At 34.3% G+C, this 24,016-nt stretch overlaps 1 protein-coding gene across 11 annotated transcripts in view; it reads right to left on the reverse strand.

Moving 5' to 3' along the window:
• LOC143231968 (transducin-like enhancer protein 4) overlaps positions 1-20,394 on the reverse strand; it is a 90,570-nt gene extending 70,176 nt beyond the window's left edge. For 8 of the 11 annotated variants that reach the window (XM_076466884.1, XM_076466880.1, XM_076466876.1 and 5 more), the window contains exons 1-5: positions 19,913-20,394; positions 19,210-19,278; positions 17,221-17,321; positions 6,309-6,372; positions 4,536-4,580 (exon numbers count right to left, since the gene is read on the reverse strand). In XM_076466884.1, coding sequence (XP_076322999.1) covers positions 4,536-4,580; positions 6,309-6,372; positions 17,221-17,321; positions 19,210-19,278; positions 19,913-19,933 — 300 coding nt within the window. In that variant the 5' untranslated portion in view covers positions 19,934-20,394. Of the gene's footprint in view, positions 1-4,535; positions 4,581-6,308; positions 6,373-17,220; positions 17,322-19,209; positions 19,349-19,912 lie in introns of all 11 variants that reach the window. The other 3 variants (XM_076466882.1, XM_076466881.1, XM_076466878.1) reach the window with 2 other exon arrangements.
• Between the last annotated feature and the right edge of the window lie 3,622 nt (positions 20,395-24,016).

The raw sequence follows: 24,016 nt of genomic DNA on the forward strand, positions 1-24,016 counted from the left end.
GAAAGTAACACTTTGGATCTGTATTTTAACTTTTACAAAACATTACCGAACAGGTCTTTTATCAATACTTTAAAAGTTACGGTTTAAACGCAGACAGTTCTAGATGCATTAAACTATTATATTTCATATATAAATACCATTTCAGATAATATTGTCTTTCATTGACCAGCGTAACTGAAAAGTTCTCGTATTTTGTGAAAAGCCTCTTGGGTAGCGACTTATGAAAGACAAAATATAGATCTTAAATATTTTTATACGTCTCTAATTTTGAATTTGAAAAGGGCAAACCAAGAGGAATGTGGGAGGGGGAATTTTACAGTTTACGTAACAACGTTTAGGTGTAAACAATTTACTCGGTGATAAATATATATTTAATTCAATAGACCGTTCTTCCTTGTTCCGGCATGGCCAGGTGGGTTAAGGAGTTTGTCTCGTAATCCGAGGGTCGGTGTTCGAATCCTCGTCACACCAAACATGTTCGCCCTTTCAGCAGTGGGAGCGTTATAATGTGACGCTCAATCCCATTATGCGTTGTTAAAAAGGTAGAACAAGAGTTGGCGGTGGGTGGTGATGACTAGCTGCCTTCTCTTAGAGACGGCTAGCGCAGATAGCCCTCGTGTAGCTTTGCGCGAAATTCAAAACAAACAAAACCGTTTTTCCTTGTAAAGATCACAATACGTTATTTCATCAGATGGATACTCTCCCTGTTAATAATATTTTAAGCAGTAATTAAGTACTTAGAGCAAAGATTTAATAACATCAATAAATATAAAAATATATCTTAACACACTTTTATTTAAAAAAAAAAAAAATTTGTATAAAAATATATGTAAGTGGTAACGAGATGTCATACTCTAAATGTACCACAAGCGATGGATAATTTTTAAACATTTGTAACTTCATATGTAGAAATCCATGTGACCGTAAATTTCTTCTAAAACGTTCCTCTAGTGGTTTAGAAGGCCCTGGACCATGAATAATGTATGCCATTTCAAACCCGAGCACAAGCTAAATCTTTATAATGTGTATGATGTTATTTATGCCAATGAAATATAAGCTAGGGAGAGAGGCAATATTTATGGAAATGGGAATAAGAAATACCACATTAAAATGGACAACAAGTAAGATTTCAGAAATATGCAAGTACTCGCGTGAGATTTGAAAAGGCGTAGTGAAATTTTCTTTATTTAGAATCACCAGAGATTATATTACATCCATCTTTAAATCAGAATTTTTTTTTCTGTAATGTAATCGTGTAAACATATTTCGCGTAAATTGCAACTTGAAAGATGACAAATTGTTTTATTTTAGAAACGCTATAATTACAGTGCCCGTCTCACGAGACGAGGCTTGGCAAGCAGTAAATCGGTGTCGGACTTTAATTACGTTCACGTATTCCTACGCACACTAAAGAGTTCGAAGAAATAAATTTAATTTCACTAATATGTAAGTATAAGCAGCTTTAATATTTACGTAATTAACTAGAAATAGCTGTACTGACACGAATCACCAGCGGGAATTAATGATATGACGAATACCTCGGCAAGATTTTAATATTTCGGAACGAGACAACCTTCAGAAGTGTATTCGTACTAGTCCAGAGTTAGTATATTGCCAGGAGTTCGTTACAGTTAAAAGTATCTGTAATTTTGTATTTATGGCGAAGTTATTTAGGCTATGTGCTGCCATCTGTAATTTTTAAGCAATGACTAGCGGAAAGACAGCCAACTAGCATCACCTGTACTAACCCACCGTCCATGTTAACTGACTGTCACTCTTATAATGCATCCACAGCTTAAAGCAACAACGTATCTCAGACCGAATGTCTTCCAGGTCAAAACTTAGATATCGTGTTAATTGGCTTTAAAATCTGAAAAAAAAAGAAGACATATATACACGCATCCGTTACTTTCACCTTCCTTGCGAATACCACACGTCCATGTTAACATATGAAAACGACGAGTTAAACTGTGGGTATTTACGACCGAGTTGGCAGGCAGCAGGTGTATGTTATTCAATATGGAGTTCAGAAAATATCTTACGAGCACATGGGAGAACAGAACACGGTGGACGACGGTGGACGATTATTTTATGTTCATTAATATGAACACGCACGTGCTGTTTTGTTTGCATTAATTCCGAATTTCTCACTAACATGAATAAGGGTTACAACAATTTAATGTTAGAGGTGAAACTAAACGTTACGTCATCTGCTGAGTAGTGTTGCATTGTATAGGCCAAACAGGAACTGTGATACCTCTAATGTTCGTTTATTTAAAACCAAGCGCAAAGCTACATAATGCGCTGTCTTCTGCCCACCACGTGTATGGAAACCCGGTTGTAGCGCTTTAAGCCCGGAAACAATAAACTCTAATGATGCCAGTTAAACGTTCAAAAGACTGCAACTTCGACCGAAGTAAATGTTAATTATAAATCAAGCAAATCCTATACGTTTTACCTCAACGTAACACCACGTAAACCTACCTACTTTAAGCATTGTTGTGCTAATACTATAAAGTTCGCTTGAATTTGACTCCAAGTCGTCATGTACACAAAACAATGTTACAACCTTGTTTAAGTAAACACTAGTCATCTTGGAAAAGCCTAATTTTAACCTCAACCGACTACGTGAATCAGGCAATACTGGTGACCTTAGTCTCACTTAACGAATGCTTTTAAAACAAAGCCAGCCTAAAACGTACTCGGGACATGATCATGTTAAACAAACAAATAAGTATTTGTAATTAATTTCATTTTTTACACAGCATTGCAAGAGGTACCATATTATGAAGTGCTTAGGGCACAATTTATAAACGGTGTAGAAGACAGTCAAAAACTGCGTAGTGAAATTCGAGTAAAACGATACACCAGTGTTTAAACAAGACAAAAACAAACAAACTCATATGTTAAACATAACAATCCATAATGGCCAACTAACCAAATGCAAGCAGGTTTGTATTTATTAAAAAACTTCAGGCCCGGCATGGCCCGGTGGTTAAGGTACATGATTCGTAATCTGAGGGTCGCGGGTTCGACTCCCCGTCACACCAAACATGTTCACCCTTTCAGCCCTGGGGGCGTTATAATGTGACGATCAATCCTACTATTCGTTGGTAAAAGAGTAGCCCAAGAATTGGCAGTGCAGGTGGTGATGACTAGCTGCCTTTCCTCTTGTCTTACACTGCTAAATTAGGCTAGCGCAGATGCCACTCGTGTAGCTTTGCGCGAAATTCAAAACAAACTAATTAAAATACTTCGCTTTGGATGGGGAGATACATATTATCTGTTAATTTTAAACCTACTGTGTTCGAGCACAACATAACGAAGTCAACACGTTAGTTGCCAACAAAAACAAAAGAATCGAAGATTACGAAAATGGAGCATCAGTTGATGTACTTAATAAAATATTCGAAGGCACAACAACAGACAAGAGGATCTGAAGAAAGAAAACGCCTACAACGAAAATGACAGAGTAACTGACATGAAGCGACGACGTTGCAGCACATTTGCGAAAAACAGATGTGTTGTTGGTGAAAACGCGTAGATGTAATGAAGAACAGTTGTCAGGAGACAAAAGTGGGATTCGATGTGAATTGAATGTAAGTGTTGACAAAACCCCAACTGTTGATAAAAGTCTACAAACGATTCTTTAAATGCCAGTATGACCCTGCAGGTGTTCATAAATGAGCTATCTGGTCATTTCTAAGGACAAGCCACAGTCAGAATCAGTGAATAAAAGGGGAAGTTGCTCAGAGACCATTGCTGTCGAAGGCCCACAACGCGTTTAAAGTATTATAATAAATAATAAAATAATAACAAACCAAATTTTTAATACTTTTCCTTTTTTTTTAAATCACTAATAAATTTAGTTTATTAGATAGTGTGGTATTGTCATAAAAGTAATTAGCGACCCACACAGTTTGTCTTTTGCCAAAGGCCCACCACAGTGCTTTAGAGCGGCAATGGCCACAGTTACATTAATCACGAGTCTTCTCAAACTAATTGTTATTTTAAATGCTAGAAACGTATTTATTACATTGCTTCTTTTATCGGTTTCGTATCTGTCATGAAACATTCTGCACGGGTTTGGTAAATTAATCTGGTCAAAAGTAGATATACCTCTAAAGTCTAAACCGACACTGAAAATGAACACGCTCAAACATTATTCCAGTGCTTTCACTTGGTAACCCACCCCCATCAACTATTGCGATCGGAGACGAAAAGAAAACAACTGCTAAAATAACATACTGTTTCGCCACACCTTTAAGCACGTGTAATAGACATTTTTATTCCCGCCCAGTCAGATGACATAAGGGACTCTCTCAGTCTATTTGATCTAATACATATAAAACAACATTAGTTACGAGTATCAAACGTGAGTGCTGACAGAAAAGTTTTTTCGATTAAAACCATACATTGAAAAATAGATACGATTCAACAATGAATTAATAATCAAAATGTTTATTAGCTAATGGCTTGAAAATCGAGTTTACCATAAATGACGAGAACGTTTGAAATAAGAAATGTGTACTTACTTGCTTATGCATTTCCACGTTCAAACCGTAAGACATTTCGTAATACTGAAAATAAAGAACAGTTTGTTTAAACCCACTATAAGCATCTATTATCATCATCATACAGATTTAATTGTTCTAAGTTTCGATGAGCTTTTAAAACGCAGAGAAGGTAAAGAAGACGTTATTTTTGTTCTTTTATTTCAGCTGTTCGTCTTTTTCAGAATTTAATGTCTATTTGATCTGTTGTAAATTAACATGAAATGCTGTGTTCTTGTGTGATAAATCAACGGTAGTTAACGTTTAGCTATTGTCTGGTGAATTAGCAATACTAATCTGACCATTAAAACAAACTCATAAAAACTACAACGGTAGTTTAGCTCCAAGTTACTAATAAAAAGATTTAATTTATTTCGTGGATTAAGTTTTATTAACGATAGTTAATAATACTAAAATCTTAAGAATAACAAAAAACTAATATATTTAATTTACAAAAAACAAAAGGAGCATTTTCACATTTAAAAAAAAATATGTATAACCTCGATACCAGTTTGTAATTAAAACTAGGTTATACCTCATTACATGTGTAAGTTAAATAGCAGTACTTGCGAGTTTCATAAATCATTATATCAAATACTTTTATTCCAAACAATAACCTACATTCTCAAATAAGCAAACAAAATAAATTTAAAAGTTTCACATTATCTTTCATATGATTATCCCAAAATATCCTTACATTATTCTGTATATTGTTTTCATAATACCATTATATTAAGAAACGAGAAAATGTTTCATCCTTATAAAAAACAATAAGTGCTTACATTACCCTGTTAAAACAATATCGAATTTGAAAACGTTATTCAATTTAAAGGTTTTTTTTTAATATATCATAAACGAGTTTAACTTAATTGTTGCGCGTTTGTGATTAAGCATATTATTGCATATAATGGTTTATTCGTGCCATATCCACCCCGAATTTTAAATCTGCAAGTCCTCGAGTCTAACTCTTAGCTACAGTACACTACTCACCTGGTTTAGTCAAATTAACAAAACTGTAAAAACAACAACATACAATAATAAGTAAACCTTTTCTTTGAAGTTGCTGTATTGTTATTAATTAATTAACGGGTTCACTGGTATCAGGTTAGTAAAGTTACAAAATAAACCCGGTAATTTTGCAGGGATCAGGTTAGTGAAGTTCCAAAATAAACCCGGTAATTTTGCAGGGATCAGGTTAGTGAAGTTACAAAATAAACCCGGTAATTTTGCAGGGATCAGGTTAGTGAAGTTACAAAATAAACCCGTAATTTTGCCATGCAAAATAAACCCGGTAATACCAGGTTAGTTTACAAAATTAATTTTGCAGGGTTCAAATAGTTATTGCTTCTTACCGTTTCCATGCGTTACCAGTTATTTTCGAAAACACGATTGATTAAAAGTCACTTTTTATTACCGATCTTTTATCACAAGTATTTTAGGGGGAAAGTCTGTAAAACTGAGTGGATAAATACCGGATTTTCCACTGCATTGTGTTCAGATATAATTAATCGCTTGATATAACTGTCCAATACTTTTCATAATGAATAAAAACATGAACTTTTTTATTCAAAACAGAGGGCACTGCATAATTAGTCTATTTTACTAAGTCAGGCTTAATATTTAGAAAACAAATGATGAAGCTTTTTTATTCGATTGAATGAAAAAGATATATAGTTAATTGTTTTAATCAATAGCGTGTGTTTTTAAGTCACAGAAATAAAGACTGTACTAAACGTAATACATAAATCGGCTTACCATGACGTAATGTCTTTGCATTTCCGTTTTTTCGCTGGCTAACTTCTCCAGTTCTAGCTTCAAACTAAAACATGATCGAAAAAAAATGTCGGTTAGCCCTCGTGCATCGTTTAAAAAACATAGTTCGGTATCTTACAGTGGAAATATGATATACCCTAATGATGTTAGTGTTTTTTCATTAAATATTAGTTGGCGTACCCTATCATCACACGGAGTAGACAATAGGAGGGATATCCGCAAGTCGACTCCTACGGGTTGTGTGTGTGTGTTTTCTTTTAGCAAAGCCACAAAGGCTATCTGCTCAGCCCACCGAGGAGAATCTAACCCCTGATTTTAGCGTTGTAAATCCGGAGACATACCGCTGTACTAGCGGGGGTCAACTCCTACGGGATTTAGAGTACATGCCAGGTTTGATGACAATCACTTTAGCTCCTTGCCAGTTATAAAGAGAACAAACACTCGCAGACTTTTGTCAAATAATTTATATATTCCTTTGGATCGTTTATTAACCTGTCTAAACATCTATGGTCTAAATCAGTGTTTATCAACTGAGTGAGCGGTTCACCCAGGGGTTAATGAGATCAGAATCAGAATGAGGTGTATCATACAGGAAATTCAAGATAAAATAAAATCATTAGTTATTATTATTTATAATTGTATAATACGTCAAAATTTATGGAGCAAGTACTACCACCCCCACCCTATACATTTTATAGCTAACGAAAATTAATAAATTTTGTGAAACCAAGGTTGACCAACGAAGAGGCAAAAATGTCTTGTTTAGGTAGTCAAACGTCGGTAAATTTTTTTTACAAGCCAATCAAAATTAAGATCATTTATGAAATGAATTCATAATGTACTCATAGAATAATTACACTATGTACAAAGTTTTTACTTTTTCTTGTTCCTGGGCAGAAAGTGTTATTTCCCAATTGCTTATGCCTAAAGTAAATGGAAAAGACTTGTTTCTCTCTTCAAACTTTGCTTTTGTGACCTGGGAGCGTATAACGAAAACATGATGGGAGACTATATTTGGGGCTGATACGTGAGTGAGTTACATTACAGTCACAAATCTCTAAAAAATACTCACTTCTAAACACTTTTGTTCATTCTGATATAACTTTAGTATAAATACATGTAAATCTTGATTCATATGTTGTTTTATTCAGACCTTATATAAATAAAAAATGTGCAAATTTGCCCGTTTTTACATAGAAAATAGGTTAATTTCTAAATTTCATTATCCAAATCACAAAAGTAAAGTTTGAAGGGAATAATGGCCATTTTCTCTATTTTCACAACATAAGCAATTAAGAGATAACACATACTATCCAGGAACAAAATTTGTGTTATATAGTGTTATTAGTAAAAATCAGTTACATTAACAACGTCTAATATACAGAAAAGCCTGTGCGTTTCGGTAACACTATGTTTCAGCAACGGCTTTTATATCATGTTGCTTTCCAACAAAAGTATAACAATATTGTTAGTAGCCTATTTACTGAAAGTATAAAATGAAACGTGTAGACAACCAAACTGGGAAAATGTTTGTCGAGTTCTTAACTTAGAATCTACGTTGAATAAAGACGCTGTTTTTTTTTTATTACAAACGTTGAAAAATAACTTAATTTAGAAAAAATTTAAGGTCAGAGCTGAAGAATATTCTTACTTATATGATAAAGTTTATACACGTGGGTCTAGGATAGGTGATCTCACACCACGTCTTTACTTTAGGTTTATTATACCAACACTCACTACACTCACAAAGTTTCATAACAACCAATCCTCATGACCCCCTTGCACTCCCATTACCATAATCGTAATAAACAGATAGTAATCGAACTATTCTATTTGGATAAATACAATTTGGCTTTTACGAATTGTCCTATTTCGAGCGTGAATATGACACGCACACTAGCTTTAACATAGGTTTATATATTATATGGAGGTTTGTACATCCATGCAAAATATATTGCCTTATTCCTAAAAAAAGGGAAAAAAAAAGTTTAATTGGAATAAAGCAGGAACAGATTAAATTTTGTTTTTCAATACGCCAGTATTATGATACGTAGATATCTTAAACACTTATAAAGAGAGTTCAATGTAATACATTAAGACGACTTTGAATATGTAAATCAGCAAGTTACGTGTCAATCACAACCGGAACAAAATCAAGATGGAATGGGATGTATAATAACAATATTTTGATATTGTTTGATACCACCGAAAACTGATCGCTTTTGGGAAGTCATTTCTGATACAAAATATTCATACAGTCAAGATGTTATATATTACGATTTCAAATAGACGTATCTTTGAATTTAGAGGTTAATGGAAAGTCGATATAGATCAAATTTATATTTGCTAACAAGACTGAAACAAAAATTTATTTCTTAAGACAAATGCATTTTAATGTACAAAAGATGTACAAACTTGCACACAATGAGACTTCTATCTGGTCTGGAACTGAATATTTTATCGACGGTTTATGATGAGCGAATTAATTTTGAGCTTATATTGTAACACTTCGCTTAATGGCTAAGTTGCTAGCTCTCTATTCTTGACTAGCCTCACGCCGTTTATAAATTGACTTCTTTCCGACAAAGATATCTCATGTCCTCGTAGAAATACTAACGTCGGAAGTTAATTCACTGATAAACAAAACGGTTTGTAATGTTCGAAATCTACAAACGTCCCTGGTCAAATATCTGCAGTTTTCCTATTAATAAGCGTTTATCACAGTTATAGCTTCCGAGGTTTATTATATACTAATTGTAGCAAACCAACACAATTAAACTGTCTTTTCGTGCGTCGATTTATAAACTTTAGGCGAGATTCTCGAAAGTTCAGGTGACAATATTTTACCTACACGCATAGTACATTGTTGATTCTTACACTCGAGAATCTTCTACAAATTTAGAGAATAGATGTGAATTTCGCAACATATATTTAACAATATAAGTTACGTGCATTTCTAAATATATATTAAACTGAAACAAGGATATTAAATTAAATATATAATAGTTAGCCAGTTACAAAGGTCTTAAAATGTGTTCTGATCTGGAACTTATAATTTAGAAGACGAAGATATCCCTAATACTCAACGGTATTTGAAAACAAAGGAATATGGATTAACTTGAGACACTAGGACCATCCAGAGAGAGTCCTACAATAAGTCATATCCCAGTCAAGATAATCAAAGTGTGGCGTCTTGTAACAGACGAGAATCCACAAAAGTCAGTGTTAAAAGCCGTACATGTACCCTAGGAAACAGTACGCGGCATGATCAAGAAGAATATCCGTTAAAAAAGCAAGTACAAGTTGCTTTCACGACGTATTCGTTCAACCAAGCAGCTAGAGAATAAGACGTGTATATACATAGCATTGCATTAGATGTACCACTATATATATATATATATATATATATATAGGTTTGTTTTTTGCACTGTTGAAAGGAGACTGAGAAATCGTTACCCTCTTATCATATATGGTTAATCAAACCACCACTGCATAAACTTCCTTGAAGTATCCTGGATGTAGGGGTATACTGAGATAGAGTAGATGTCGAAGAAGATACTAATACAACCATCCGAGTGCTTATGACCTTTAGATGTGATTATGAACATTAAGCAAATCAGTTCTCTGCATTAATTTTACCTAGAATGCAGGTTTAATCATTTCCGTGAGATTCGCAGGTTAATAGCTGAATGCTAGATGCTCATAGGTTAATTACATCATATCTGGTTCAGCTACTGTGCAACAATAGAAGACATAGAAATGCTTTTGAGTGACTAAACTTGTGCAATGCACTAGTCACCTTCAACTGTCTGATGGAACTTACTCTGCGAGGTTAGCAATGAGAGACGCTTCATCCCTGAAGGTTAGACGTTTTATCTCTGAAGGAGGTTACATTTTATGTTTTGCTGCAAACACCTATTTGCTATTGGGAACATGAGAATATTACTTTTCTGGATAAAGACAGCAGGTTTGAAACTGTGGTTGGAAAAGTGTGTTCTTAACCATATAAGTGTGAAGTTCTTGGTCACATTGTTAGCAAAGGCAGTGTGTCTTCAGCCTTCATAGACTGCATTGATTGGGTACTAACATCAAGCCTGCGATTAAAAAGGCAGTGCACAGCTTCTAAGTTAGATGTTTTGAGATGTTGGAAAATTCTCTACTATGGTTACACCATAGTCTGTGATGGTTAAAGCTGATTCCAATGTCAGACGTACTGAAGACTGTGACCAATTATTTTACTCACTAAGACGTACTTTGATTAAGACTGTGTTGGCTTACCCTAGATAGGTTTCTCATTTAACATGGGTACGAGATGACAATGATAGAGCTCTACATCTCTACTAGTACAGAACAAGGAAATAACTGCATGTAGTTATTCATGTTGACCGTCCTGTACAGTCACATGCTATCAAAATGTAGGAAAGGTATACTATGTGACTGTACAGGACAGTCAAAGGCTGACAGCTCTAGACCTCTACTAATACAGAACAAGGAAATAACTGAATGTAGTTAAACTATTTGTCAAGCACTACTATCGGTACTTTTGTGGTTACAAGTTCATCATTAATGTGTAACAGGCATCATTGAATTAACTTATGAGCTTCAAGAACCAGGAAGTGTACAATCACACCTTGGATTACAAAACTGCCAAAGTACAATATTGTGGAACAGTATCATACGGGGCAACATAATGGTGGAAGAGACAGATTGTCTCTGCAGACAGCGAGATTTCATTCACTTGTTTAATGTTTAGCTTCTGGGCAATGTGCAGATGTAAAATCAATTTAAGTATCAGTGATATCGAACCACAGGCAACGACAGATTCATTACACATATAACAAACTAGGAGCTTTGTAATAAGTAACTGTAAGATTCAAGTTTAGTTTGGTTCACGCGATTTGGTGAATGTAGTATATATGCACGAGACTTTCGGTACTTAAATAAACAGTCGATAGTGTAATATGACGTGCTTTATTGTTGCTATAAACCGTTAAAGTGTTGCGAATAACTTGTAATGGAAGCTAATGGTCCTGTGGCCTCTAAATCAGGAAATTTTGACTTTGAATGATGCAGAAAGACATCATGACGTTACTTACACAACAGCCAATATGTGTAAGGACTCTTTGTGACCAAATAATGTTCAGGAGTGGTGTTTTTCAGATATACATAGAAAGATGTCTGCATCTCAACAGTATGGAAAATCGCTTATGTTGTGATAAATTATGATGGAAAACATTCTTGATATCAAGTTTCAAATTGCATAAATCAAAACCTGGAAAAGAATAAAATTACACATGCGCATAAAATTTAAGAAGATACTTTAAAAGTGGATAAAATATAAAAGCATATGTGCATTAACAACATCAGAGATTACATTACAAAGTTCATAACGAAGCCGCTCAATGAATGGTTTATAATATTATCTAATTACAATTTGTCCTGTCTCCCAGTGGCACGTCTGCGGACTCACACTGCTAGAAACTGGGTCTCCAATACCCATGATGGACAGAGCACTGATAGCCAGCCCATTGTGTAGCTTTCTGCTTAGCTCCAAACAAACAAATTAAAGTAATAATACCGAATTATACGAATATCTACATTACAGGGACTTTTGATTTGTTTGCTTATTTGAAAGTAAAGCCACATCGGGATATCTGCTGACTTCACTGCAGGGAATCGAATCAAGGTTAGAGCGTTGTTAAGTCCTTCAACTTACTACTGTCTTACCGGGGAAGGGTGCTTTTGAAATACGTTTTGTAAAGTTTGAATACCTATTCCTGATGTATCTGTTTCTGTAGTAAACTGTATTGTATGTACGAATTAACTGTATTATAAAAAGAAAGTGGATGTTTTATGTTATAATGTATTAAAGTTACACGTTATGGTGTCTAATCCATTTAACAGGTTACAAGTTCTAGAATCTAGAAGAACAAGAGTTATTAGCTAAACTTGAAGTACAACAAGTTTACCCTCGGGGAATTGTCTCGCATAATTGTAAACTATGTGTTCCTTCCCTCTAGTCTTACACTGCAAAATTAAGGACGGCTAGCGCAGATAGCCCTTGTGTAGCTTTGCGCGAAAAAAAAATCGTCAACTTGTTGGAGGATTTTTTTAATTGGGCAGGTCGATATATATATATACACACAGAGAGAGAGAGAGAGATAAGAAAGGGGAACTTGTTTCTAACTTCTCTTAGTTGAGCTTATCTGATACCAAGGCATTATGGGAAGTTCTGATGAATTTTGAATTACATAATTCCGAGCAGTTAGCTTTTATTCACATTTTATACTGTCTTCATTTAGCGAGGTTTTCTACTCAATGTACAGTACACCTTAACTAAAATGTCGAAACCAATCTGACACAAAAAAAAGATAAAACTACTTTTATCTGCGTCTTGTAAATCTAGAGGGCCCCTTGTCAAGTTTTATTATTGATTTTTTGTCTCAGTATGATGAGTCAAACTATTTCACAATTTTGCTAAACGAGTTTTTACACGAATCGTTTCTTTTTGTGGTTTAGCCTGTTGGGTCTAGTTTAACAGAAAATATCAGAATGTTATGATAACTCCAATGTTAGTACGTTTGACCTATTAAATACGCATTTCTTTCTCTTCTAAATCTCTACGTGATGGGCTGTCTGTGCTCTGGCCATTGCTGTTATCGAAACCCAATTTTTAGCGTTTAGAAACCTTCAGACTTACCCCTGAGCCAGTGAGGGTTTGTGTGAAAGCTCACTTATATGCTGTTAGGTCAACTATCAGCATACAAAATCGACCTTAGACGCTTTACGTCTCACTGGGTGTTTCGTATCACGCCCTTGGGTAGTTAGAAAAAAAAATAATCCTTCATATTTACTGTGAAAAAGACAGCGATGTTTTCTCTTTTACACCACAGTGTCGTGTGTTCTCATCATGATGTTTTAATGGCAAAATGTGGCATGTAAACGCAATCTGAATCGTTAATGATCTGATCAAAGAAATTTAGCGAAGCGAAATATTTTTATGCCACAATATTCCGACTTTTGAGTTTAAATGTCTCAACGACCGAACGTTGCAACTTTATGCAACACAAAGAATGTACACTAGCTCGTTTAGTGTTCGTTAATCTATCAACTGAAAAAGTATTTTACTAAATCGTTTCTCACTCACGTAAACAACTGTTTTACATCATAATTATGCGTATTTTGAACCTCGAAGTTCTGATGACAATTTGTATAACACTAACTAGACTATGTATTCATAATTGTAATGTTTTAGAGACATAAAATGACAAGATACTTATATCACAATATCATATAATCTCATTGTAGTTTTTAAATAATGCACATTGGCATGATATTGTAACAACCACCATGTGCATTTGGTGTGCTTGTTTTCTTATAGCAAAGCCACATCGGACTATCTGCTGAGTCCACCGAGGAGAATCGAACCCCTGATTTCAGCATTGTAAATCCGTAGACATTACCGCTGTACCAGCAGAGACCAAACCATGTGTATTTGGGATCATAATTTAAGATGTAGAGTTGCTAACATATTTCCACGTTTGGGGGGGATTATTTTAGGTTTATATGCACGTACAGCTATAATGAGAAATGTGTACTTTACACCAATTTTAATCAGAGAAATCAGAAATAAATGTATTCCTTTTCTTCATACACATTCAACTCTCTAAATCAAACTATTTACTAAAATGTATAAACTTCTTAACTCTTAAAAAACGTTTTATGGTTCATTACATGACACTATGAACAATTAAAAATAAGTAATTATTCAATCAAGCTCTTAATAAAGTTCATCGTCGTGAATATTTTGTCTTGTTGATAATGCCCCGAGCATTTTCTTTCTCTAGAGGGGGCTGTTGTTATTCACTGGCCTCAACTTAGTGATTTGCTCTCCGAGTCTATTCTGAAACAGCTTGGTAATTGGCAAAGGCAAATTAACGAGTAAAAAAGAAAAACAAAATAGAAGAGAAAAAATACTAAGTGAATATCCAAGAGAAACATGTGACATAAATGAATAATCAAGGTCAAAGGGAGTAGAAACAGAACCCACATGTTTTGAAAGTTAATCCTCCATGTATTAAATTTTCCTTTTAGTGTTTTTAAGCGGTACTGCTGTGCAGATGGGAATTTACGCAAGTTAAACTCCACGTTTTTACTTAGTAGCAAACTTACGTACTTCGTTAATTATGTTACTGGAAGTTGGCCAAAGAAAGTCTGTGCGACAGCATATCATTTAAAGATTCTTTGCTGGCAGAAATTCAGGTGGCGACAAATGCTGCTTTAATAGCAAAAACCTCTTGGCAACATACAGCTACGCATGCGTGCTTTGGGCCAATAATGAGCTTAAGTTTGAAATTACGCCACATGTGAAAAATGTTCGTACTTAAAATTATAGCCCTGAGCCTGATTCAAGTCACGTGCGTTATAATTAAGTGCAAGAGAACTTGTGGCACTTGTGAACGGTAAAAAGAAGATAAATAAACACGTTGTTATTTCAAAAAAGAAGTTTCAAATTTAAAATGTCATTGTGAATGTAAATTTCCTATATCCTGAAAATGTTTTTTTTTATAAATATAAATATAAAAGAAAACAAAAATAAACGACGAAAAACACGCCAGCAAGAAAAAGTAATTACTCATAAATTACACGTTACAAAACTTATACATTAGTATGTGCTTCAATCTTGTAGTTAACATATAATTACACACACATTTTCAGCTGAGCCATTACCTGAAAGAGGAAATTAAATATATGTTTTACAGCATAATATACACCTGTTTATATGTATTAAAAAAATGTGTTGTGTGTTGATTAAGACATGCGATTTAAATACATGCTATATTTTATTATAGTTGTAAAGAAACTTCTAAACAGTGACTATTACAATGATAACGATGAACTGTGATACGTTTTCATACAAATACACACTTTCATTCTGCTTGATACATCGTTACCTTCTGTTAAAGTCGAAAAGATATTACATAAATATATCTAAGTATTACTATAAGATATGTGACGAGCCTTTGTGCTCTACGTGTTGTTTTGAGACAGGAGGATATTTTAGTTTGGCTAGAACAAATCTGCATATTCTTGATACGTCACTGACCACCAGATTAAGTAAATCACACTTCGACCGTTATCCATCGACTCTGTTAGCCACCAACCAGGTCTAAATCACATATCAAACGTTGTTCATCAACACTGTTTGTCACAAAATTAAGTAAATCCCACTTAGACCGTTATTCATCGACTCTGTTAGCCACCAACCAGGTCGTGTAAATCACATATTAAATGTTGTTGATCGACATTGTTAGCTGACAAATTACGTAAGTCACACGTTGGACGTTTTTCATTGTCAATGTCAGTCAGCGGATTATGTAAAGAAACACAAAACACAATCTAAACATTATTCACAGCTGGATATTCACAAAGTAAATTAAACCTATATCCAATCATTTCACAAAATGTTGAACTCCTCACTGAAGAAAGGGGTCCCCCTTGGTACAGCAGTAAGTCTACGGATTTAAAACGCTAAAATCAAGGGTTCGATTCCTCTCAGTAGTCTTAGCAGATAGCCCAATATGTCTTTGCTATAAAAACACACACATTCTGGAGAAATTGAATTTCCGTTTGCTTGTGTTTCGATTTTAGTCAGCCTTCCCCAAGTTGAAACATAACATACGAATATATCTTCATACATGGTTGTATTTATGTTCGGAAATATTTAAAAACAACAAAATAAAGGTACTGTACGCATTTTACACATTCAAGTGACATCTTACGTTGTTGAATTGGAGGAAACTGTTTTTCGAATGTCGCCTAAAGCTAGTCGAGGGCTATGTACGCGCTTGTCATCCTTATTTAGAAATTACAGGCAACTGATCAACATCACCCACCGCCAACTCTTAGCATGTTAAAAGTGTAATTTCATCTCGATATTTTCTAAAGACAATTTTAAACGGTTTATTTAAATCATACGAGGTGTGTTAAAACACGCTATTATTATTACTTATTATGATGTGTGCATCTTTTCCTTTTTTTTTTTTCTTACTCGATTGCGTATGTAATATATATACATATGCATATTTATAAAATATTTTACCCGCAACTTAACGAGTCACAAACGTAACCGGTTACGCCATATTGCCCTTTTAAAGTTTAACATACTACGCGCGTGACAAGTTTGTTCATATAATATATACCCTCTGTTATTATCCTACACATTGCTTCTATAAAACAACCACTGTCTGTTTACAAACCACACAGATTTTTAAAAAATTGCCAAACACTGAACCGAAACTTCCAAAATCCTTAAATTTGGTTACATTAAGCGAGCTCAATTGCGAATGAATGATACAATTTAAAACTTGACACGTACACAAATATGTAAATAAATTTATGCACATACACACACATCTCTGTGTGTTTATAAGACTGTGGTCAATTACTAACATATCCCTGAAAATTTCCGTCTCTAATAATCCTGTTGCTCTCTTTAACATTCAAGTGGACTTACAAGATGAACTGTTATGCATTATAATTACCACAGGAAGAGGGCAATTACATCAGAAATCTGTACACGTTCTACCTACATCTTCGAAATGTTACTCTTAAAGGCCAATTAAAAACGGGTAATTATACCCGCCGGTTGGCAGTTATGCCAGCTTTAACACTTTACTCACTTTTCTGAATCCGTTATTTCATTAGTGGTGCTTAACAATTAAACAATTAGAACAACATAAAGTTGGGAGAATTTAATGAGGCCGTGTAACAGCTTCAACGACTACTGTTCAGTGTTAAGCCATGTACAGAACTCACTCATACAGTCGTTACGTTTGTTTTTAAAGTTTTAAATTTTCACTCTTACGTGTCTTTATAGCTTATTTCTCTGTACCTGTGATACTGGGCCTGAAGAAAATTGAACTCTTCTTTGATACGGTCACAAGTGTCACCAACAGTAAACTTGAACGGCTGTCCTGGTTGGGGAGCAGGACCCTACACGTACAAAAAATACAGTCCAATTTTATAACGAAAACAAAGTAATCTTACAAGCTGGAAAACTACAGAGTATACTCGAGTAATCTTTAAGACAAAGTATCATAAATCAATAAAACAAGAAATGATCTTCTATACATTACATTCATTTTTATCAGCGGTATTAAATATTTCCAGAGATTACATTTTGTAGAACTAACTGGAACATACTTTCCATTCTGCAAACACACAGAAGCAAAAATAACCATTTATTCGAAGTAAATAGTAATTCATCAGATATTGTTTAGACGTATTAAATGTATTACCTGCGGGTAAGCAGTCCAGTATTCCAAATACATTACGTACTTTTTATGTCCGTATATATACGTTTCAACGAAGTACCACGAAAACGTGAAATTAACAAGCAATTGTTCAGCATTATTAGAGAAGTTAGGCCTATCTTAAGATAAATAAAACCATGCAAGTTACTGAACTTGTAGTCGAAGGAAGAAAACGCTTTGGTTATCATTAAACAGACTGAACTGCACATTCGTTCTTTTTACAGAATAGGCTGAAAGAACCCGCCCAACAATAGAAGCCGTAACAATAATATTACATATTATAATCCATTACATTTGTCATAATAACATTAAGCTAGTTTTATTTTTACAGACCACATTCTTTACCTAGTCCCTTGGAGTTTTTCCAAGAAAGAATGTATAATAGCACGATAAATATAGCTGATTACAATCACGTTCTGTCAGCAAAAGGCGTTCACATAATAATAATTACGAAATGTTGTTTGCGTTTGTTAAAAACTTGTACTACCTCTACAATAACAGCCCAAAATTTCAAATATGCTAATACTGTTTTCTTTTTATTTCGACTAATTTAACTTTGTTTCCCTACATTAGTTTTATTAATTTGTATTAAGTATACCCTGAAAGAAATATGTTATAGAGCATAACTGTTTGGTTTGAAGCAAACAATAAAAAAACAATGGTGCATGATATATACACGTCTAGAAATTCCCATCAATTAAAAAACATATTTTCAACTCAACCAAATTATATGCTATCATTTAAATAAATACAAGTAGCTTCATCACATAATGTATTTTAGTTATTACAATTGATTGTTTTTCAGACTATTCGCTATATTAAAGTCAAATTTTCTAAACATTTTTAAGAGTTAATTACCTGCTGGTCTAAATGGCTTCAAACTTTTCTTAACTAAGCCTACAAGTACTGTGGCTTGCAAGAACGTTTTTTTCTTTCTATAGTTGAATAATGCATTTTTCCCCCCAAGTTAAACTGTGTTAAATGATATTTTTTGTAACTTTCAATTACATCATGCTAGTCGATACTCTAGGAAACTTTCTCATTTAAATCGAGCCAGATAATATATAGTTTAAGCATTATTTTACAGTCAAATCGTAATAGCTAATATTTTCAGAACTTTTTCAGTCATGCTAGATAATATATTTCCTAAAGTTCGAATAACAAAATACAATGCGATTTGACGCAGATCTAACACATCAAAATTAAAATCTGTAACGTAGTTAGAACGCTAAATCCAGTTATGAAACTTACATTGATATATTTAAAACTGAGACTGCAAGCCAGTGTTTTGTAACGGTATTATTGTCTGTTCAATGCGAGCCAAATAAAAAATACACACACGCTCTGTCACGTGCCCATTTAACGACAACTAGACAGCTACAGAATCTTTATATATATATATATATATATATGTAAATATATATATATAAAGGAATTTCGAACAAAATTACAAACCCGCGATTAAATGTCAGTATACCTGTTTAATGATCTCAATTTTTGAGCAAAATTCAAAAATACGTTCAAAATAAGAACAAACAAGAAAATTATTGAAATCACGTGTACAGTACCTCACTGGCTTCCAGGATCCCAAGGACAGAGTGCAAAACATTGCAATGGTAGGGCATTTTCCCTTCCCCCTTGGAAGGAAAGGAGAACGGAAATTGTTCATCAGGATTCGCCCAGAAATATCAGAACAGAAGACAAGAACTTAAACATATAAGTTCAAAATTTTTCAAATAAAAACAATAATTCCTTAATTTATACAACAGGGCATGTTCAATAGCGAAACAAAGTGTGTTTCAGTACAAACAAGAATATACAACACCTATTCGGATACGTACACCACAATCCAATTGTAATACACTGATCGTAAAAGTCAAAACCGTGTTAAATTATATAATACTTAAACTTTGTTTTTTGTATTATAACTTTGCAGAAATTTTCACAATAACAAGACGCTGACGATATAAATTTTAAAAAGCTTTAATTACGAGATTAAGAAAAGAAATAACTGTAGTTGAGAGTAGTGATTGGGAAAATCCATATAACATTCTGCCTGACATACACATACTACGATCATAAACTTTTAACTTTTCAGTTCAGATTATATTTTATTCTACCAATGTTTATAGATATGAATTAATTATAAGACCAAAATTAATCAGTGTCTTGTAATAAGTTAGACAGAACATTTGTATCGTGATAGTTTAATACACCACGTAGTCTTCAAAATACCTTATATTACACTTACAATTTTTTTTTTCTACTTACCGGATGTCTGTTCGGATACATTCCGCAAGACCAAATGTTCTGTTGACAGACAAGTCTTACAACAACGGTACACTTTCTGCGGTAAACTAAGAAAACACTCCACGAGGTTTGTATTAGTTTTTTATTCTTTGCCGTTACCCGATAAAATCACAGATTTCACTTGTTTTTACCTTAATCCTCACTGAAGTCACACGTTTGATTTTGAAAAACATTGTAATTGTTCAAACGCGCCATTTTCTTGACTATCACTTCTGTCCTATAAACTGCCTCCAAATTTACAGAAGACGAAGCGAAAGATTCTAACAGGAGACCTTGCGGTTTAGAGTAACGTAGACTAGGCATGCAATGATGGCTGCCAGTCCGCCCAAAGTGCTTGCCGCAGGGTGAGAACGCCACACACGGCGCGACGGGTCACAACGCCCTAGCGGTTGTTGGCGCCCACAGTTACACGTTACTAGTAGGCAGTGCAGCCCAAATATGGTACACACAATGATTGGCGTTATCAACATACAAAAATCGGTCATACATGGAGGTACTCTGTTACCCACGTGGTCCTCTCAGCTTGTGCATTTTGCTGTCCTTATCTACCAATTGGAATCCACTATTTCAGGAAAGGTTACACTTCATCACTTTGATAGATGCCAGTCAAAACCGCGTGATCACTAAGCCCCGCCTTGAAAGCAATCTGCCTAAGAGCTGCTCTGATGTATGTACGCTCCAATGGATTCTTTGTACATGCATGTGTATCATTTTCAGCGGAAAGCACTCCAACACCAACAGTAAAGATAGTGCGCTTTGTGAATCGCACGAAAACAGCAGGAAAGGTTATCTAGGTTCTGAGAGTCTTAACAGGCCAATCGCCGCCAGCATTTTTGAAAAGTAACTGAATGTTAGGTGATCAAACAACAATGAACATGTTCATTATCTTCGAGGTCAAATTTAATTTTATAATTTAAAAAAAACAACAACAAACATTTAGTGGATTATATGTGAAATATTCCACATGATCTGTGATATAAATAATTTTGAACCGAAATGTTTTATAAGCTATTTAATTAAAAGGTAATTATGTTATAAGTAACCCCCATTAATCAGTCAAACACGTAATGAGAGAGTGAAAGACACAATTATTACTTTATTGGGAACCGTCATTTTTTTTTCCTGTCTAATTAATGTTCGTAATATCCGCCTAATTGATGTAATTTCAACAGTTGGGTTAATGATAACTAATCTTGAGATTTCTTTTAATTAGTGTCGGTAAGTATAACATATTTGTAAATTACGTATTAGACTACTGGCGTTATTTTGTCAGAAATAAACCATAATAATATACTCGTTTATATATATATATATATATACACACACACATGTTTGTGCTTGGATATAGTTCTATTTTGTATTTCACTCAAATACAAATATACAACAATGCTATCATCAAAAATGCAGATGATAAAGTCTGCCTATGATAGTCGCGCACACAATCAAATCGTGTGCACGTGTTGAACGACACCTAATAATACAGAGAGCTAAATTACTTATTAAAATACTATATCATCAATGCACATGCATTTCTATGTGTAGTCACCGAGTTGAGGATAATTTGGCTCGAAGCAGACATCGTTAACAGGCAAGAGTTCCATTCCTTCGAGTTAAGCTTTCAGTGTATATTAAGTAAAATGGGCGCTCTGGTTCAGCTCACTAAATGGAACACACGAACCAGGGATTAATCGAAGCTTGCGCTAGGCTCAAAAGTCGTATATGTGACGGCACATTCACGACAAAGCGCTAAACAGTATCAATTTGTTGGTTCAACGTTCGTGAGTTTGAGCGATCGGGTGTATCAAATGTTTCCTTTAATTAAAACACTAGAAACTGTTACTAAATAGGAAAGGTTAGGGTTATTGTGGAACGACAAGAGTAGAAAGGACCTGTTGTAAGATGGCACGGCTGGTTTGTTTTACCAAATCAATAAAACGACCTTCTAATTCATCATCAACACATCAGTTAATTAAGTGATTATAACACACAACGTTCAACCCGATATTTATTTATGTAAAGCGTACACACGTTTATTTCTACAAGAATATATGCACAAAGGATTTATGTGTATAGGCACACGTAAATAAAAGAAGGGTTTTGCCTATACACACACACACAAAAAATATATTGAATTTTACTTTAAGTGAAAACATGATGAAACAAATTAAGACAAGTTTAAAACAATGTATATTAAATCTTACGTTATATAAACTTGTGTATGTACAGCGAGCTTTAAAAATATTTTAATTCTATTAGCATTTATAACAGTAACTAATTATACAAGATTCTAGTGAAAAAAGTAAATGATAACACGTCAATCATAGGGCAGTTGCTGTACCTAATGCCAACGAGGGCTTTCGTGCGATACCAGAATTATTCACATCAGCTGGATTATAACATATTAGTTGAGATGCCTCCTAAATTAGCAAATTCCTAATATGTGTGGAATAGAACATGTTTGTTTGTTTGTTTTGGAATTTCGCACAAAGCCACTCGAGGGCTATCTGTGCTAGCTGTCTCTAATTTAGCAGTGTAAGACTAGAGGGAAGGCAGCTAGTCATCACCACCCACCGCCAACTTTTGGGCTACTCTTTTACCAACGAAAAGTGGGATTGACCGTCACATTATAACACCCTCACGGCTGGGAGGGCGAGCATGTTTGGCGCGACTCGGGCGCGAACCCGCGACCCTCAGATTACGAAGCGCACGCCTTAACGCGCTAGGCCATGCCAGGCCCCTAATAGAACATGACATGACACCTATTGGTCCGTTTCGAATGTTCCTTCCTCTAAACATGACTAAAACTATTAATAAGTAAAACTAGTAACATCTTAAAAGTCACATTATTACAGCCTTTTTGTACTACTGTCAGGCCTAGTTCTTTATTTCTGGAGACTAGAAATATTATACTTTAAATCAAGTTTTAAAAAACAACAACTAAAAAACTTGTATATTAAGTGTAAACTGTTTAATAAAAATAACAGATAAAACGATGTAATTTTTTTTTAATTACGTATAATTGTATATGTAAATAATCAGGCTTTTTCTTATTTATTTCTACACCGTTTATTTTTCAGAATCATCATATTTAAATAAGCAAGAAGCTTTTCACAACTGGCTAGCCGACCCAGGCGTGGCCGAGAGGCAAGCGTGCACAGTCTGTGAATTCTCTGCCGCAAAAATCATGCCTCTAGCTTTAGGGCAGTGGATGTGCTGTAAGAGCGACTTTCAAACGCCACCATCAGGTTAGATGAGAACATCCCAATAGTTGGTGCTTTTGATTAACTGCCTTGCCTCGAAATCGTTTCAAAATTAGGGACGGGATAAAGTTCTCACGTGAAATCCTAAAGCGAACAAAGACACGAATCTGATTTATACTCACACGTCAGATTTACAGACAAAAACTAAATGTGTCAGAAAGAACATTTCTATTGCTGTGTGAATCCAACACCACAAATATCTCTGTTACTACGCTAGACTATACATTTTCTGCTATGTACGTTCATGTAACTGTTTTGCATGCGATGCAGTTTGTTGCTTACCTAGTCATCTGAAAGTAAAAAAAGTCATGGAAGTCATGTTTTGTGCTCTGTTCCATTTGGACGTAGCAATTTGATATAAATGTCATATTTTCTTAAAAATTAATAGACAGTGGGATAGATTATGTTTCAGATAATTTAAACAGAAAAATAATTACAGTTATTCAATAATATGCTTTCTATTATTGCCTGTTGACAGTTAGCAGCTTACAACACTTTTGTATTATATTAACATTTGTAACGCCTCGATACTTTCGTTGTTATTTCAGTAATCATGTGATTCCCCATATGACTACTTTACATACACTGGAATTTATTTTTATAGAGTTAAAATTACGTGATATATGGGAAATTAAACAGAGACTACTTGTGTAAGTAACTAAGTAGAAATATAGAAACTTAAATAAATGAAGAATTAGTAGTGAGAAAAAACAAATGGGTAACTGGATTTATGGATAACCAAAAGGTAGATAATTAGGTGTTTTGACAGCTAAACACATAAATGGATAATATACCTTATTATTTA

The sequence above is a fragment of the Tachypleus tridentatus genome, chromosome 11 (genome assembly GCF_004210375.1).
Source record: "Tachypleus tridentatus isolate NWPU-2018 chromosome 11, ASM421037v1, whole genome shotgun sequence".
Lineage (NCBI taxonomy): Eukaryota > Metazoa > Arthropoda > Merostomata > Xiphosura > Limulidae > Tachypleus > Tachypleus tridentatus.